The sequence below is a fragment of the Oryx dammah genome, unplaced genomic scaffold, assembly GCF_014754425.2.
Source record: "Oryx dammah isolate SB20612 unplaced genomic scaffold, SCBI_Odam_1.1 HiC_scaffold_1, whole genome shotgun sequence".
In the NCBI taxonomy this organism is placed as follows: Eukaryota; Metazoa; Chordata; class Mammalia; order Artiodactyla; family Bovidae; genus Oryx; species Oryx dammah.
The window spans coordinates 26,391,824-26,411,738 of record NW_024070185.1 but is presented as its reverse complement, the minus strand read 5'-3'; the positions used below and the strand labels follow the sequence as shown (position 1 = coordinate 26,411,738).

General features: G+C 36.5%; 1 protein-coding gene across 3 annotated transcripts in view; it reads left to right on the top strand.

Moving 5' to 3' along the window:
* CNTLN (centlein) overlaps positions 1 to 19,915 on the top strand; it is a 360,480-nt gene that overhangs the window by 223,791 nt on the left and 116,774 nt on the right. For all 3 annotated transcript variants that reach the window (XM_040238523.1, XM_040238506.1, XM_040238514.1), the window contains exon 13: positions 17,135 to 17,235. In XM_040238523.1, coding sequence (XP_040094457.1) covers positions 17,135 to 17,235 — 101 coding nt within the window. The remainder of the gene's footprint in view (positions 1 to 17,134; positions 17,236 to 19,915) is intronic.

Below are 19,915 nucleotides of genomic sequence, written 5' to 3'. Positions count from 1 at the left end.
ATGTTGTCTTGCTATCATTTCTTAGTTATTTCACAATCAAGTTGAGATCTTCTTTGTTCTTGGTATGAGAAGTGATTTTCAGTAGTTTCTTGGATATTGTAGTATTATGTTTTGAGACTCTGAATCTTATTTAACTCTTTTGCTTTACAAACCTCTGATGACATCATGCTTGCGGGAGGAGGTCACATTGTTACTGCCAGGAAGGGTGGGAGTCATAGCTGCTAACTTGACCCCTGCTGACATCACATGGAAGGTGGTGTGAAAGGATGCCTCATTACCACTTGATGGGCATGGAAGTCCAGGCTTCTTATTTGGTTTCATTAGGCTGTTTCTTCTTCTTTTTCTTTCTCAAGTAGTATATGGCTAGAGTGGTTATTATCAATAAGATTTCTGTCCTGCTAGTCTGTTCCTTTCCTGGTTCTTTGGCTTGAGAGAGCAGACTTTCCTTGAGACATTTTGTTTGTGTATTTTGGCATTTCTCCAGTACTAAATTGATAATTTTAGGAGGAAAGAAGAAAGCTATGGAACTTATCACTGTGATTTGTTCTAGTGTTGTTCCTCACTCGTAATGTCTTTATCCTATCCTTCTCTTTGCCTTTCGGAGTCTTCCTGTATTTGTTTTATGTACAGATTTTCCTCAGCTGTTGATGATAAGCCCATCCTAAGTTTAACATATTGTAAGTTAAAAAAGCATTTAATATACCTACCCTGAATGCTTGCTAAATCACTGTTCTGTCCAACTCTTTGTGACTCCATGGACTGTAGCATGCCACTCTCCTCTGTTCAAGGAATTCTCCATGAAAGAATATTGGAGTGGGTTGCTATGCCCTCCTCTAGGGGATCTTTCTGACCCAGGGATCGAACCTACATCCCTTACATCTCCTGCATTGGCAGGCAGGTTCACTACTAGTGCCACCTGGGAATCCCATAACTACCCTGTGCTGTGCTTAGTCATTCACTCATGTCTGACTTTTTGCGACCCCATGGACTGTAGCTCGCCAGGCTCCTCTGTCCATGGGATTCTCCAGGCAAGAATACTGGAGTGGGTTGCCATCCCCTTCTCCCAGGGGATGTTCTGAACCCATTGATTGAACCCAGGTCTCCTGCATTGCAGGCAGATTCTTTACCATCTGAGCCACCAGGGAAGCTATATAACTACCCACTGCTAAGTCGCTTCAGTCGTGTCCGACTCTGTGCGACCCCATGGACAGCAGCCCACCAGGCTCCGCTGCCCCTGGGATTCTCCAGGCAAGAACACTGGAATGGGTTGCCATTTCCTTCTCCAATGCATGAAAGTGAAACGTGGAAATGAAGTCGCTCAGTCGTGTCCGACTCTGCGACCCCATGGACGGCAGCCCACCAGGCTCCTCCGTCCATGGCATTTGCCAGGCAAGAGTACTGGAGTGGGGTACCATTGCCTTCTCCAACTACCCCCTACCTGTTATCGTATCTTAGCCTACCTTAAATGTATCTGAACACTTAAATATGCCTGCAGTTGGGAAAATCATCTCATGCAAAACCCATTTTATAATAAAGTGTTAAATATCTCATATAATTTATTAACTAGTGTACTGAAAGTGAAAAATAAAATGTCTGTATGGGTATAGAATGGTTGTAAGTTGTAAATGGCTGTTTACTCTTGTGATTGTATGACTAGCTGGAGCTGCAGCTCTCTGCAGCTGCCCAGCATCATGCAGGAGTATCTTTCAGGATGCCACTAGCACAGGAAAAATCAAAGTTCAAAATTCTAAGTACAGTTTCTACTGAATGCATATTGCTTTCATACTATTGTTAAGTTGAAAAGTCATTGTCAAACTATTGTAAATAAAGGACCACCTGTAATTGTGGTCAGAGCGTTTATATTTAATTAATGGGAAGAATAGGGGTCAATGTCTACTTGTCAGGAACCAGAAGTTTCAGCTGGTTTTTCTATACACCAGGCACTCTTATTTTTGTGGTATACAGCAGGATCTAGTTTAATAATACTCAGTCCTGACTATTTAAGGGGTAAGTTTGACCCCTATTTATGCAGTAATAGGGGCTTCCCAAGTGGCACTAGTGCTAAAGAATCTGCCTGCCACTGCACGAGACCCAAGAGATGAGGTTCGATCCCTGGCTTGAGAAGATCCCCTGGAGCAGGAAATGGCAACCTGCTCTAGTATTCCTGCCTGGAACATTCACTTCATGGACAGAGGAGCCTCATGGGGTACCGTACATGGGATCGCAAAGAATCAGACACTGAGCACATACAGTAATAGCTGTCTTTGAACTGTAAGGCTAGAAAACAGTCAAAGAAAATGTCCACAGATTTGAGTAGTACTTGTAACTCCAGTCTTAAAAACAGAGTTTACTTTTCAAGATCTTAATAAGAAATTCTCTGACAATTCTAAATCCAATCCAGTTGTAAAAGTTGAGTTAACTTTCCAACTCTTTGCCACCCCATGGACTACACAGTCTATGGAATTCTCCAGGCCAGACTACGAGAGTGGGCAGCTGTTCTCTTCTCCAGGGGATCTTCTCAACCCAGGGATCGAACCCAGGTCTACCATATTGCAAGTGGATTCTTTACCAGCTGAGCCATCAGGGAAGCCCCAATAAAAAAATTATGACAACTCTAAATTAGTTTTTAAAATATAATTAAAATGACACTACTGCTGACCTATATTACTGTGGTTTTACCAATAATTATGGTTAGAGTTTTTGTTGTGGCTATAGTATGGCATTCTAAAGATCTGAAATTTTTGCATGGATTATAATTCATATAATAATTCATTTAGATTTATAAAATACATCTACTTATTATATCATAATGATATCCTTACAAAAGACTATGAACTTAGTAGTTTATGAACTATAAATTAGATGGTTCATTCAATATTTATCTAATAAATATTCATATTTTCATTTATTTATCTATTCAGTATTTAAACAGTATCATTCAGAACTAGAAGTGGCATACTGAAGAGTAATAATTTCAAACTAATGAGGTTTTTTCTTTGGGCACTTGCTGTATATTGATAAAGTGAAACCACTCTTTGGGATGCTAGATAGAAAGAAGCAAGGAAAGCCTACAGAAATGTCAGTAGACTTATAGCCTTTTCACTTAGTTGAGGATGTTGCCTTACTGACACTAAGTTAAATGTATGAACTAACAATATCATGTTAACATCCTGCTATACAAACATGGTAACATTCTCCTAAATATAAACATTAGTATAAATGTTTGTGTACATTCTTTCTGAGTAGTAAATATTAAAGGGGCTCCAGTACCGCAAGATATTAAGCTTTTCTTAAACAGCAAATCCACCTCGTCTTTGATATGAACCCTAGAAGTCAAGGGAAGATGCACAGAAATTCACAGTATGTTTTCTGTATCCTTGGCTAAATAAATCAGGAGCTTGTAGTGGGTGGGTTCAGTTCAGTCGCTCAGTCGTGTCCGACTCTTTGCAACCCCATGAACTGCAGCACGCCAGGCCTCCCTGTCCATCACCAACTGCCGGAGTCTACCCAAACCCATGTCCATTGAGTCAGTGATGCCATCCAACCATCTCATCCTGTCGTCCCCTTCTGCTCCTGCCCTCAATCTTTCCCAGGATTAGGGTCTTTTCAAATGAGTCTGCTCTTTGCATTAGGTGGCCAAAGTGTTGGAGTTTGAGCTTCAACATCAGTCCTTCAAATGAACACCTAGGACTGATTTTTAGGATGGACTGGTTGGATCTCCTTGCAGTCCAAAGGACTCTCAAGAGTCTTCTTCAACACCACAGTTCAAAAGCATCAATTCTTTGCCACTCAGCTTTCTTATAGTCCAACTCTCACATCCATATATGACCACAGGAAAAACCATAGCCTTGACTAGACGGACCTTTGTTGACAAAGTAATGTCTCTGCTTTTTAGTATGCTGTCTAGGTTGGTCATAACTTTTCTTCCAAGGAGTAAGCGTCTTTTAATTTCATGGCTGCAGTCACCATCTGCAGTGATTTTGCAGCCCCCCAAAATAAGTCAGCCACTGTTTCCACTGTTACCCCATCTATTTGCCATGAAGTGACCAGATTGGATGCCATGATCTTAATTTTCTGAACGTTGAACTTTAAGCCAACTTTTTCACTCTCCTCTTTCACTTTCATCAAGAGGCTCTTTATTTCTTCTTCACTTTCTGCCATAAGGGTGGTCTTATCTGCATATCTGGGGTTATTGATATTTCTCCTGGCAATCTTGATTCCAGCTTGTGCTTCCTGCAGCCCAGCGTTTCTCATGATGTACTCTGCATAGAAGTTAAATAAACAGGGTGACAATATACAGCCTTTACATACTCCTTTTTCTGTTTGGAACCAGTCTGTTGTTCTATGTCCAGTTCTAACTGTTGCTTCCTGACCTGCATACAGATTTCTCAAGAGGAAGGTCAGGTGGTCTGGTATTCCTATCTCTTTCAGAATTTTCCACAGTTTATTGGGATCCACACAAAGTTGGCATAGTCAATAAAGCAGAAATAGATGTTTTTCTGGAACTCTCTTGCTTTTTCAAAGATCCAGCAGATGTTGGCAATTTGACTGCTGGTTCCTCTGCCTTTTCTAAAACCAGCTTGAACATCTGGAAGTTCACCATTCACGTATTGCCTGGCTTGGGGAATTTTGAGCATTATTTTACTAGCATGTGAGATGAGTGCAATTGTGTGGTAGTTTGAGCATTCGTTGGCATTGCCTTTCTTTGGGATTGGAATGAAAACTGACCTTTTCCAGTGGGTAGTTTTGATCTTTTTATACTAACTTGTAGTCTGTAGAAAATGCTGTAGCTAAGCACTCTGCTAGACACAGGTACACATGGAGAAATAATATGCCATCCTTTTATGGGATCTCACAGCTTAGCAGGGAAATCAACAGATGTAGAATAAAAACTTCCAATAAGGAAACAGTAGTGACACAAAATGGGGAAAATGGCATTATGATTTGTCCGTTTGCTCAAACCAAAGCCCTAGAGGGTTATAATTGATTTATTTCTCTATCTGAGCTTCTTATTACAGTCCATACCAAATCTTAATAATTCCATATCAGAAATATTTCTAGCATGTATATTTCTTTCCATTCTTGTTTATCAGTGCCCTTATCCAGATCATCATCATATCTTCCCCACTGCTACAGAGTGACCTTTTAATATACAAATCAGCATATTTCTCCCCCACTTTAAAGCCTTTAATATCTTTCATTGCTCTTAAAATAAAATCAAAATTCTTTATATAGCATACTTGAACATGTTGTCCTCCTTCTATATCTTCCCTACTTTACCATTTTCTCCCTATATGGAATAAGTATGCCAACGCAAAATATTTGAAAATAATTACTGATATGTTTCCAAGTTAATGCTGAGTTGTGAACTTGTCAGGGAAGACAGAGTTGGGGGCCAGTTATAAAGGAGTATAGAATTTGTGATAAAGGATTTCAATTTCTTGAGTTAAAATCAAAATATCAGGGTAGGAAAGTTCAGCTAACTCTTGTTCTTTGGCAATGCAAGATTCCCTGTCTTCCTAAGCAAGATTTTTTTTTCCCCGTTTGTAGCAATGAGGGTTTTAGGAACTGCATTTCTTTAACGTGATTTGGAAATGTAGTTCCTAGGGAAACAAATGTCCGCTAATCATGGCATATTTTGAGAACAAATATATTTTTGGATAACCACTGCTGCTGCTGCTGCTGCTGCTAAGTTGCTTCAGTCGTGTCCGACTCTGTGCGACCCCATAGACAGATAACCACTAACAACATGCAAATTACATATTAGTTTTATTTTAAGGCATACAGTTTAGTGGCATTTAGTACCTTTGACTTGCTATACAGTGAATTCTTTCCATTTTTGACCCCTTCTTTCTCGTTCCTTGTCTTCCATCTGTCCAAAATATAGAAATGGTTTGTATTTTTGTTTTCTATAAAATCTATCAAAATCACGTGGAATATAATATATATTTTTTTGTGGTATAATACACAAAACATAAAATTTACCATTGTAACCATTTCTAAGTATAAAATGCAGTGCCATTAAATATACTCCCATTGTTGTGCTACCATCACTGCCATCCATCTTCAGAACTTTATCTTCTCATATTGTAACTCTGTACTAGTTTACCTCCTTCCCTCAGAACCTCTTCATTTTCAGTCTCTCTGAATTTGCCTGTTCTAAGTATCTCATATAACTGGAGTCATAGAATATTTTTATTTTTGTGTCTGGTTTATAAATATCTTTTTCCAAGTTGTAACTTGCGTCAGAATTTCTTTTCTTTTTAAGGCTGAGTAAAATTGCTACCCCACACATTTTATTTATCCATTCACCTGTTAGTAGATATAGATATTCTACCTTTTGGTAGAATTTAATAATATTTGTGTTGTATTTTCATTGTATTTTGCTGAACACTTAACAAGATTATTAGCTAAGAAAAAATCACTTGGTATTTATTGGCAGATATTTCACTAAGTAAATGGCAAGTATTTTTTGAGTTTTATTTTCTAACTCTAGAGATTGCTTTTTGACATTGATAACTTAAATGTTTTTTATACATATGAGATCACATTCATATGGCATTTATTTTTTGAGTTCATATATCTTAGATCCATTCAGGCTACTGTAACAAAATACTACAAACTCAGTAGCTTATAAACAACAGAAATTAATTTCTTACATTTCTGGAGGCTGGAAACCAGGATGCCAGCATGTGCTGGTGAGGCCCTTCCTCCAGATTGCAGACTTCTTGTCTTATCCTTACACAGTGGAAGGGGTGAGTGTATTCTCTGGGCTTTCTGTACTAACCCCATGTATGAGGGCTTCACTCTATGACTTAATCACCTCCCCAAAGCCTCACATCCTAGTGCCACCATTTTGAGGAATTAGAATTTCAAGATGGATTTCAGGGGAATGCATTCAGATCATAATACCAACATATGAATTTTTAAATTTAATTTCTCTCTTAAATTGTTTCCAAATATATGAGGAAGTATAGATATTTTTAACTACATAAGGTATTACACAGGGTTTACTTAAAGATTTCCATAGTAAATCTTAAGTGTTTAGTGAATAATCATTTGATTTTTATAAAGAAAGATATTAAATCTACTTTAAGTATATTTTCTCATACTAACTCAGTCTATTTTAAAATACTCTTTCTTTCTCTAGGGAAAATAATTTTATCACAGATGTTGAGTTTGTGACCATCTAAATTAAATGCTAATAACCATATATAAATATCAGATCCTTTTGAGTGATACAGGTGACTAATACAAAGTGTTTACTTGCTCCAAAAACTCTTCAGGCTTTATAAAAGTTTTGTTTTCCAGTGCAGAGCAGGGTTCTTAAGAAATAAATGATATCATCAATGTAGGAATTCTTTTGGCAGTTATCTTCAGAATTATAAAGTCATTTTATTTAGTAATATCTTTTCCCAATATTTGTAATTCTATTTGGAGAAAATAAAAAACTGTTGAAAGAAAAATTTCACTTTGAAATAGATTCTTAGGATCTTTAAAATTTTTAAAAACATGAACTAAGATATATAAATAAGGGTGTTCACTGTAGTATTTTTGTAGTAGTGAAGAATAATAAGCAGTCTAAATGTCCATAATTAGCTGATATAAGTGCATCATGATATATTAATATGTTGTTATTGTTCAGTAGTAGCTAATTCATGTCCAACTCTTTGTGACTCAGTGTACTGCAGTGTGCCAGGCTCCCTTGTCCTTCACTATCTTCTGGAGTCTGCTCAAATGCACGTCCACTGAGTTGGTGTTACTATATTTATATTAAATGTAATGTGAGCTATGCTACATTTAACATGAATGAATTGGATCTATAAAGCAATGTATAGATCCTCAAAAGCAAAAGTTGAGTTAAATGAAGAAAATTCAATAATAGTATATATATATACTCTAAAAATATAGAAATTTAAGTCATAGAACAGCACTGTTTTTGTGAATATATATATATATATGTGTGTGCACATACAAACACACACATATATCCACAAAAATATACTTTTATATAATTGTATACACAGACATATATATACGGTATGTAAAAATGTAAAGTACTAATTATTTCTAGGGAGGGAATAAAAGTGGAATAACTGAATTGTTCACTTTAGTTCAGTTCAGTTAAGTCACTCAGTTGTGTCCGACGCTTTGCGACCCCATGGACTGCAGCATGCCATGCCTCCCTGTCCATCGCCAACTCCCAGAGTTTACTCAAACTCATGTTCGTGAGTCAGTGATGCCATCCAACCATCTCATCCTCTGTCGTCCCCTTCTTATCCTGCCTTCAATCTTTCCCAGCATCAGGGTCTTTTCAAATGCGTCAGTTCTTCGCATCAGGTGGCCAAAGTATTGGAGTTGCAGCTTTAGCGTCAATCCTTCCAATGAATATTCCGGACTGATTCCTTTTAGGATGGACTAGTTGGATCTCCTTGCAGTCCAAGGGACTCTCAAGAGTCTTCTCCAACACCACAGTTCAAAAGCATCAATTCTTCAGCACTCAGCTTTCTTTATAGTCCAACTCTCACATCCGTACATGACCACAGGAAAAACCATAGCCTTGACTAGATGGACCTTTGTTGGCAACGGAATTGTTAAATTGCTCAGTGTTGTACAACTCTTTGCAACCTCATGGACTGCAGCACGCCAGGATTCCCTGTCCTTCACCTTTTCCCGGAGTTTTATCACCAGTGTTGAGTTTGTGACTATCTGAATTAAATGGTAATAACCATATATAAATTTCAGATTTCATTTTGAGTGATACAGGTGATGCCATCTAACAGCTCATCCTCAGTAACAAAATAATTTAATTTTTTCACAAAAATGAAAGCTATTGATTAAATATTACATAATATTAGTATTTTAAAATCTAAATAATTGGTACAGTAATGTTGGTTGCCTTAGTCTACATAATTTTTTGTGTGTGAGACATTTTTCTGCCTTTTAAAATATGTACTCAAAAATAGTAATCTCAAATGTCAACACATAATGCAAGGATGTTAACTACAGAATTATTTATAATTATGAAAAATGGAAGCAACCAAAATAGCAGTTGATATACCTGTATAGCTGAAAGAGATGGGAATACCAGACCACCTGACCTACCTATTGAGAAATCTGTGTGCAGGTCAGGAAGCAACAGTTAGAACTGGACATGGAACAACAGACTGGTTTCAAATGGGAAAAGGAGTATGTCAAGGCTATATATTGTCACCCTGCTTATTTAACTTATATTCAGAGTACATCATGAGAAATGCTGGACTGGAAGAAACACAAGCTGGAATCAAGATTGCCAGGAGAAATATCAATCACCTCAGATATGCAGATGGCACCACCCTTATGGCAGAAAGTGAAGAGGAACTAAAAAATCTGTTGATGAAAGTGAAAGTGGAGAGTGAAAAAGTTGGCTTAAAGCTCAACATTCAGAAAATGAAGATCATGGCATCCGGTCTCATCACTTCATGGGAAATAGATGGGTAAACAGTAGAAACAGTGTCAGACTTTATTTTTGGGGGGCTACAAAAATCACTGCAGATGGTGACTGCAGCCATGAAATTAAAAGATGCTTACTCCTTGGAAGAAAAGTTATGACCAACCTAGATAGCATATTCAAAAGCAGAGATATTACTTTGCCGACTAAGGTCCATCTAGTCAAGGCTATGGTTTCTCCTGTGGTTGTGTATAGATGTGGTAGTTGGACTGTGAAGAAGGCTGAGCACCGAAGAATTGATGCTTTTGAACTGTGGTGCTGGAGAAGACTCTTGAGAGTCTCTTGGACTGCAAGGAGATCCAACCAGTCCATTCTGAAGGAGATCTGCCCTGGGATTTCTTTCGAAGGACTGATGCTAAAGCTGAAACTCCAGTACTTTGGCCATCTCATGAGAAGAGTTGACTCATTGGAAAAGACTCTGATGCTTGGGAGGGACTCGGGGCAGGAGGAGAAGGGGACGACAGAGGATGAGATGGCTGGATGGCATCACTGACCCTATGGATGTGAGTCTGAGTGAACTCTGGGAGTTGGTGATGGACAGGGAGACCTGGCGTGCTGAGATTCATGGGGTCGCAAAGAGTCGGACATGACTGAGCGACTGAACTGAACTGAACTGATAGCTAAAAGTTACCTGTATAGCTAAATTATATTATATATATATATTTATTATATTATAATGATATTGTATTCTTACCATACATAGAAATCAATTCTAGGTGGACTACAGGTCTAAATTTGAAAGATGAAGTAATAAAACTTTTAAGGGAAATCATAGAAGAGCACCTTTTTGTCTTTGTAGTAGACAAAGATCTAAAGACTAGACTAAATTTAAACTAAAATATGGTAAACAGAGCTGTGTTAAAATCAAGAACTTCTATTCATTGAAAGATACCATTCAGTTAATCAAAAGGCAACTTTCAGAGCCCAGTAAGATATGTCAGAGTACAAAAAGACAAAGGAATATGTCTAGCAAAGGGCTAATACCCAGAATATATAGTTCCTATGAATAAATAAGAAAAGGACTGTCAGTCCAGTAGAAATATGAGCAAAACATTTGAACAAATATTTCACAAAGGAACTATTTCCAGATATGAAAAAGCACTCAAATTGCTTTGTCCTCTTACTAGTTTTTTTTTTTCAATTTGGAAGCTTACATCATTGTAGGTCTTTCTTCTTTTCTAATATATGCATATAATGATCTAGAAATGCATGTAGGCACTGCTTTAGCACTTCACAAATTTTCAAAGATTGTGTTTTTTTTTTATAAGTTCAAATATTTTCTAATTCTTCTTAGATTGTTCATTGAGAAAAAAGTATTTTAAAGTAGTTTCTTTAATTTCACATATCTGGGGATTTTCCAGACATAATTGGTGTTGATTTCTACTTTAAGTGTTTTGATATTGTGGCCATAGAAAATAATTTGCATGATTTAGTTTTTTAAAATTTTATTTAAAATGTTTTATGTTTCAGCATTATAGTTTTATTTTGATGCAAATCCATAGCACTTGAAAACAATATGTGTTTTGATGTTATTGGACAGACTTTCATAAATTTTCAGTGAAGAGTTTTCATTCTATGTCCTTAATGATTTCTGTCCATTTTTTCTGTTATTTACCCAGAGAAGTGTGTTTACAATTTCAGTTTAAATATTTTCAGATATATTAAAACACCTTGTTAGCATAGACTTGGAGTACCTTCTTCATTGGAATGACCCTTTTGGGTTCTTTCTTGAGTACGCCTAACGTTCAACAAGATTCTTCCCTCTAGCTGGTTAGAATTCACATGTCTCCCAGTGCAGAGCTCTGGGAATAATTCGGATCACTGATTGTTCTCAGCTTGCCTCATTGAACTTCATACTATGCGTGTGCAACAAAATACTCAGCCAAAGACTCAAATGAATTGTAATGCCAATTTCTACAGCTCCTCCTCTGCAGCTTCCTCCTCTCTGAGTACTGTGCTTTACAAATTTCAAACATTTCAGGTTTCCCAAACTCCATCTCTTTTTCTTCATATCACTGAAGACTCCCTCTTCCTACATCATGACATCATCATGAGTGCCTCCTGGCAGAAATCTGAACTGTCCTTAGGACTCTCTTTGTTAATCAAAGTTCATTGTAGCCTGTTCTCCACCATCTGAATACAGTCACCTCTCATAATTTGTCCAGTCAGAAGTAGATTTTGAATTGTGGTTCCCATACCAAACAGGACATCAGAAACAGCAGAATAAATAGATAATAAATCTGAATCCCTAAGTAGCCAATGTTCAACCTGCTTGGGAGTGGGCACTTACTCTGTCAGCTACTTTTCCAAATATCCATTAAGATGTGTGGTTTGTTGGTACTTATTTTGACTCAAGAACAAGGCAGTCCCTAATGTTTATAAATGCTTCACAGTAACAGTATAGACTTTGTGAATTCTTCGTTAAAAAAAAAAATTGTAAGCATAGAATACCTCTAAAGAAGCATGAAATAACATTTCCAACAGCTGTAGCCCTGTGTTCCACCGGGTTAGTGATCTAAGTAAGAGCCAAGGAAAACTAAGTTAAGATGAGCTACATCTGGTTTTTCTTTGTGGGGCCATCTTGCTGCATTATGTTCTATGTTCTTAGCAAAACAAAGCAAGAACCTAATTTAAACTTAATCACTTTGTGGTTGGGTATAGATGTGTGTGCTTCCCAGGTGGCTCAGTGGTAAAGAATCTACCTGCCAGTGCAGGAGACACAGCAGATGCGGGTTCGATCCCTTGATCGAGAAGATCCCCAGGAGGAGGAAATGGCAACTACTCCAGTATTCTTTCCTGGGAAATCCTCTGGACAAAGGAGCCTGGTGGGCTACAATCCATGGGGTCGCGATGAGTTGGACATGGCTGAGCATGGATGCATATATGTGTGCATGTTTGTTTGCCCTTCCCATCAACCTGTAACCTAAGTGTAACCTAATTTCAAATGTGTAAGATTCCAGTTTGTTAAATCTTTATATATGTGTATTTATGTTTCTATGGACAAAAATATAATTATTTGTATTAAACTATAAACAATTTTTTTCAGGAAGTAAATTGAGTGTGAGGAAGCAGAGACTACTTGTTTTTTTTTCTTTCACTTTATATACCTATTAAAAGGTATATAAAGGTATTGAATTATTTTAAGAATTATATTTCTTGTTTAGTACATAAAAATTTAGAACTCTTGTATCTTCCTAGCAAATCATTTCTTTCACTGTTCTATAAGGACCATATTTATCCTTAATATTTTTCATTTTTTATGATTCTTTTAAAGATATTTCTTTCCTTCAATTTGATTATATTTTTAGTTCATTTTTGTGCTCTGCTAGCTTGTAAATTTTTGTTTTCCATTCTTTAAATGTTTTTTCCTGAAATTATAACATACTTCATTTATTTGACAGTCTTAATTTCTTCAGTATGCTTCCATTCTTCTTTTACAATGCAAGGATCTTCAAATGCTTTAATTCTGATCCTGTCATTCATCTAATAGCATTTTGTTGTTCAGATTGTTAGTTTTACCTTCACTTAGATATTTTGATTGCTTTGCTTAATAAATGTTTGCTTGCTGTTATGTACACATTTGTACTTCTTTCATCATCATTTCCTATTTTGTTGTATACGTTGCTTTTGAGTTTGTTTTCTTCCTGAAATAGAATGTTCTTTAATATAGGACCTGTGAGTTGTAAACCATGGAATATGGAAAATATTACTTATTTTCCATCTGATTTTGTTATTAGATTAAATAATCTTCAGTTATTGCATATTAAATATTGTCTCCCCACCCCCACCCCCCATTTTCTCAATTCTCTCTTCAAATAATTTCTATTAGATGCTTTCTGGCCTTCTCATTCCAACACACTATATATACAGTTACTGTTTCCTTTGCTTTGTTTCTTTGTGTTGTCTTTAATTTTACAACGTTTTATTAGCTTTTTGGTGTGCTGTTTAATCCACCCACTGAATTTTAAATTTCAGTTATTATTACTAGCTGTACTTTTATTTATTATCATTTCTAGATATAGTAGTTGGTTCTTTTTTTAAAATTTGTCTTCTGTCATAAACCCCTGTTCTTTTTCATTTATGTTTATAACTTTTCTTTTGTATCACCATTTTAAAAACTCTAATTTCGTAAGAATTCATTTTAAATTATTGTGTTATCTCTCTTTGCTTGTAGATTCTCCCATTTTGAATGGGGTGATATACAGACTGTCATTTATGGCTTTGAGCTTATTCATATTTACTCTTATCTACAAACCTGACTTCTTTAAGAATTATTTTCTGTTGTGGCTTTCTTCTTGTCCATTCTCTCAGTTTTAGACACCTCTCTGTAGTGGATGACTGTGTCTGCCGGAACTGTCAATCTACACAGGTCGTAAACCTGTTTTTACATTACTGTCATTTGTTCAGATCTCTGCAAACATATAATGGCTCAATTTTATCGTCAGTAATACAGAAAATGTGGAGAAGGAAATGGCAACCCACTCCAGTATTCTTGCCTGGAGAATCCCAGGGATGGGAGAGCCTGGTGGGCTGCCGTCTATGGGGTTGCACAGAGTCGGACACAACTGAAGTGACTTGGCAGCAGCAGCAATATAGAAAATGAATTGAAAAAGAAATGCAAGAAGGCAAAGTGGTTGTCTGAGGATGCTTTGCAGATAGCTGAGGAAAGAAGAGAAGCAAAAGGCAAGGGAGAAAGGGAAAGATGTATCCAACCGAATGAAGAGTTCTGGAGAATAGCAAGGAGAAAAAAGAAGGCCTTCTTAAATAAGCAATACAAAGAAATAGGGGAAAACAATAGAATGTAAAAGAATGGAGATCTCTTCAAGAAAATTGAAACTATCAAAGGAACATCTCATGCAAGCATGGGCACAATAAAGGACGGAAATGTTATGGACCTAACAGAAGCAGGAGAGATTAAGAAGAGGTGGCAGAAATACGCAGAAGAACTATACAGAAAAGGTCTTCATGACCCGGATAACCATGATTGTGTGGTCACTCACCTAGAGCCAGACATCCTGGAATGTGAAGTCAAGTGGGCCTTAGGAAGCATCACTATAGACAGAGCTAGTGGAGGTGACAGAATTCCAGCTGAGCTATTTCAAATCCTAAAAGATGATGCTGTGAAAGTGCTGCACTCAATATGCCAGCAAATTTGGAAATCTCAACAGTGGCCACAGGACTGGAAAAGGTCAGTTGTCATGCCAATCCCAAAGAAGAGCAATGCCAAAGAATGTACAAACTACCATACATTTTCACTCATTTCACATGCTAGCAAGGTCATGCTTAAGCCCTTCAAGCTAGCCTTTAACAGTACATGAACTGAGAATTTCCAGATGTACAAGCTGGGTTTTGAAGAGCTAGAGGAACTAGAGATCAAATTGCCAACACTTGTTGAATCATGGAGAAAGCAAAGGAATTACAGAAAAACATTTACTTCTGCTTCATTGACTACTAAAGCCTTTGACAGTGTGAATCACAACAAACTGTGAAAAATTCTTAGAGAGACAAGAGTACCAGACCACCTTACCTGTCTCCTAAGAAATCTGTTTGTGGATCAAGAAGCAAAAGTTAGAACCAGACCTGGAAAAACTGGCCGGTTCAAAACTGGGAAAGGAGTACAAGGCAATATATTGTTACTCTGCACATTTAACTTACCTGCAGAGTACATCATGTGAAATGCTGAAGTAGGTTAATCACAAACTGGAGTCAAGGTTTCCAGGAGAAATATCAACATCCTCAGATAGGCAGATGATACCTTTCTAATGGCAGAAAGCAAAGAGGAACTAAAGAGCCTCTTAATGAGGGTGAAAGAGGAGAGCAAAAAAGCTGGCTTAAAACTTAACATTCAAAAAACTAAAATCATGGCATCTGGTCCCATCACTTCCTGGCAGAGATTGGGAAACAGTAGAAACAGTGACAGACTATTTTCTTGGACTCCCAAAATCACTGCAGATGGTGATTGCAGCCATGAAATTAAGACACTTGCTCCTTGGAAGGAAAGCTATGACAAACCTAGACAGTATATTAAAAAGCAGAGATACCACTTTGTCGACAAAGGTCTGTCTAATTAAAGCTAAGGTTTTTATTCCAGTAGTCATGTTCAGATGTGAGAGTTGGCCCATAAAGAAGTCTGAGCAGCTAAGAATTGATTCTTTCAAATTGTGGTACTGGAGAAGACTCTTGAGAGTCCCTTGGACTTCAAGGAGATCAAACCAGTCCATCCTAAAGGAAATCAACCATGAATATTCATTGGAAGGACTGATGGCAACCTACTCCAGTATTCTTGCCTGGAGAATTCCATGGATAGAGGAGCCTGGTGGGTTATAGTCCATGAGGTGACAAAGAGCCGGAGATGACAGAGTGACTAACACTTTCACTTTTGGGCTTCCCTGGTAGCTCAGCTGGTAAATAATCTGCCTGAAATACAGGAGCTCCTGGTTGGATCCCTGTGTTGGGAAGATCTCCTGGAGAAAGGATAGACTACCCACTCCAGTGTTCTTGGGCTTCCCTGTTGTCTCAGATGGTAAAGAATTCACCTGCAATGTGGAAAACATGGGTTTGATCCCTGGGTTGGGAACATCCTCTGGAGAAGGGAATGGCTACCCACTCCAGTATTCTTGCCTGGAGAATTCCAGACAGAGGAGCCTGGCAGGCCTCAGTCCATGGGGTTGCAAAGAGTTGAACACAACTGAGCAACTTTCACTTTCACTTGATGCTGAAGTTGATGCTCTAATACCTTGGCTACTTGATGTGGAGAGCTGACTCATTGGAAAAGACCCTGACGCTAGGAACAATTGACAGCAAAAGGAAAAAGAGGGCAGCAGAGGATGAGGTGGTTAGATAGCATCACTGACTCAGTAAACATGATGAACTTGAGCAAACTCTAGGAGATGGTGGAGGACATAGGAGCCTGGTGTGCTACAGTCTGTGAGGTCACAGAGTCAGACATGACTTAGTAACTCAACAACAATATTTACTTATGTTTCTGATCATACTTGGTTGACTCTTTCTTGCCCTTAGACTGGACAAAAAGCTTTTTAATGGAACTTCAGCCAGATAAGCTCAGATACTCAGGTTTTCATTCAGAAAATGTTGTGTCCCAGCTTGCTGCAGTTAATCCAGTTTTGTGTCTCAGCCATGAAGGTCCCTGCAGATAAATTTTCATGTCCACTCAGGTCTAAAGGTCAGAGCTGTTCATGGACGTTATTTAATCCAAGTCTCTTGTCATGGTAGCTCAATTTCATTTTACTAGTAAAGGTTTTTTGCCTTTATTTGGCATCTTTACATTTACTCTGTTTTCAGTGATATGTATTAATGTTTTATTATTATTTTATATCATGTATCTGTGAGTTGGAAAATGATCTGGTAAGTCAGTAGATTTTTTAAAATTATGTAGTTTATGTTTTTTAATTATTTAGTATGTTTATTTAGACAAAGTTAAAACTCAGTTGAAACATTTTACTTTAGAGATGTCATTAAAATTCAATTTTAATTGTTCAGATTTATTAATATTAATATGCTCTAGCTTTTTTTACTACTAATTCATGTTTTTAAAAAATTTTTTGCCACCTTTACATACATGTTTGCCATATTTTTCTTAACTTACATATTTAAAGTAATTGTTTATTATGTTAATTTTCATAGAATGAATCTTCAAGAAGAACTGGATAAACTTAAAGTACATATGTCTGTTGATAAAGCAAGAATACAAGAATTGAATACATTTATGGCAGAGAGAAGAGAAGGTAACTTTGTCAGAATAAATATTCAATGTAGGCAGTTTAAAATTATCCAGTTTTTTATGTTTTATTTTCAGCTTCTAAGAATCTTACCCTGTTCTCCCTATTTCTATTGCTTTACTCCTTTGTATCTTATCAGCATTTTCATCTTTCATGAGAAAATCAAGTAGAGAGAACACTTAAAAGTTAGGTTTATAGTTTATTAAAATTTTAAAGAAATATTTGATAAGGAGAAAATATTCATTTTTATTATTCATTGATGAAGTTTTATTGGTTATGTTTGTTCAAAGTTTTATAGGTAATATAGAGTTATTGATAATATAGAGGTAGTTACTATCAATAATTCATTTATATTTTCATATGACATTACATTTTCTAGAAGTGATGTGATTCTCACCTGGAGTCACAGTCTTAGAGCTAGAAGGAAACTTGGAGATCTGCAAATCTGAAACCTGCCTGAACCCTAGCCTGAGAGTATTTAGTAAAAGGGGATTATCTATTTCAATTGCAAGATTTTCCTTTGTTAAAATCAAGATAAGTGTATTTACTATATGACTTCAGTCTATCTTCAAGTAACCTCATTAAAAAAAGTAAATAAGGTAGATATGACAGAGTTCCTTCTTATTTAACCTTGCTACAGCTTAATTGTTAACACTGTGCTTTTTAGGTGTTGACAAGTTATAATTAATAATTTATACTTAGTTATTTTTACTTAATAATTTGTATGTTTATATATCACTCATCTGGATTTTGTCACAATTACTTTGTTGTTCCAGTTTCACTTATTTAGTATACTCATGACTTGTCAAGGCCAATATTTGAATTCTTCTGTTTTACACCATTGATTTATGTCATATTTTAAACTTTGGAGAAGGGAATGGCTGCCCACTCCCGTATTCTGGGCTATACAGTCCATGGGGTCACAAAGAGTCGGACATGACTTGAGTGACTTTCACTTAAGCTTACTTTTTGACTGAGTTCTTTTTTTTGCCATAGGTCAAGACAGTGACCATTAGTGACTGTCCAGTGACCACCTAGTGACTAAGATCACTAGGTGAAATACTGATGAGACCTTTATTTTTACTACTCTTTTTTCTTTTCTTTACTTTTTTTTTTTTTTTAGCCATGCCCTGCGACATGTGGGATCATAGTTCTCGAACCTGTGCTCCTTTCTTTTTTCTTTTTGTTTTCTTTTTACCTTTTGACCCCCTTCACCCATTTCTTTTATCACTTCTGTTAATCATCAGTTTGTTGTGTGTATTTCTGAGCTTCTTTGATTCTTTAGATTGCACATATGAGAGACATCATACATTATTTGTTTTTCTGTCTCTGACTTACTTTATTTAGCATAATGTCTGTGAGGCCCATCCATGTTATCACAAATGTCAAGATACTATTCCTTTTTATGACTGAATAATATCCATTGTGTGTGTGTGTATATATATATATATATATATATATATATATATATGTATGCCACAGTTTCTTTCTGTCATCCATCAGTGAACACCTAGGTTATTTCCATAGCTTGGCTATCATAATGCTGTAATGAACATTGGGGTGTATATATCTTTTCATGTTAGTGTTTGCTTCTTCTTTGGATAAATACCCAGAAGTAGAATTGCTGGATCATATGGTAGTTCTATTTTTAATTTTTTGCATAACCTCCGTATTGTTATACAAAGTGACTGTACTTCTTTACATTCCCACCAGAAGTGCACAAGGGTTCTCTTTTCTCCACATTCTCACCAAGATTTGTTACTTTCTGTCTTTTTCGTAATAGATATTCTAAAAGATATGAGATGATATCTCAGTATGGTTTTGATTTGCATTCCCTAATGATTAATGATGTTGAACATCTTTTCATGTATCTGTTGGCCATCTGTACAGGCATTTCTAGGAGATATTGTGAGGTATTTTTTCCAGATCACAACAATAAAATGAATATTGCTATAAAGCAGGCCACATGATTTATGTGGTTTCCCGGTGAACATAAAAATTGTATTTACACTATATTGTAGTTTATTAAGTGTACAATAGCATTACATCTAAAAAAATGCACTTACCTTAATTAAAAAGCACTTTATTGCTAAGAAATGCTATCTGTAATCTGAGTTTTCAGTGAGTTGTAATCCTTTTGCTTGAGAAGGGCTTGAGATATTGGGAAAATTACCAAAATGTGGAACAGAGACATAAAATGACCAAATGCTGTTAGAAATGGCACCTGTAGACTTGGCTGACAGAAGGTTGCCACACATACTCAATTTGTTGAAAAAACACAGTATCTAGGTAAAAAAAAAAACACAGTAAAGCAAAGCATACTAAGCAAATTATTCCTGTATGTCTTCTTTTGAAGAATGTCTGTTTAGATATTCAGCCCATTTTTAAATTGGCCCATAATTTTCATTTTTGTGGTGTCCTTTTCTGGTTTTGGTATCAAGATAATATTGGCCGTGTAAAATGAGTTTGGAATAGCTCCCTTCTCTTAAATATTTTGGAAGAGTTTGAGAAGAATTAATATTAATTCTCTAAATATTTTGTAGAATTCATTAATGAAGCCATCTGGTCCTGGTTTTTGTTGGATGGGAGGTTTTTGATTACTGATTCAGTCTCCTTACCAGTTATAAATCTGTTCAGAACTGGTTCTTTGAAAAGATAAATAAAATTGACAAGCCTTTAGCTATAT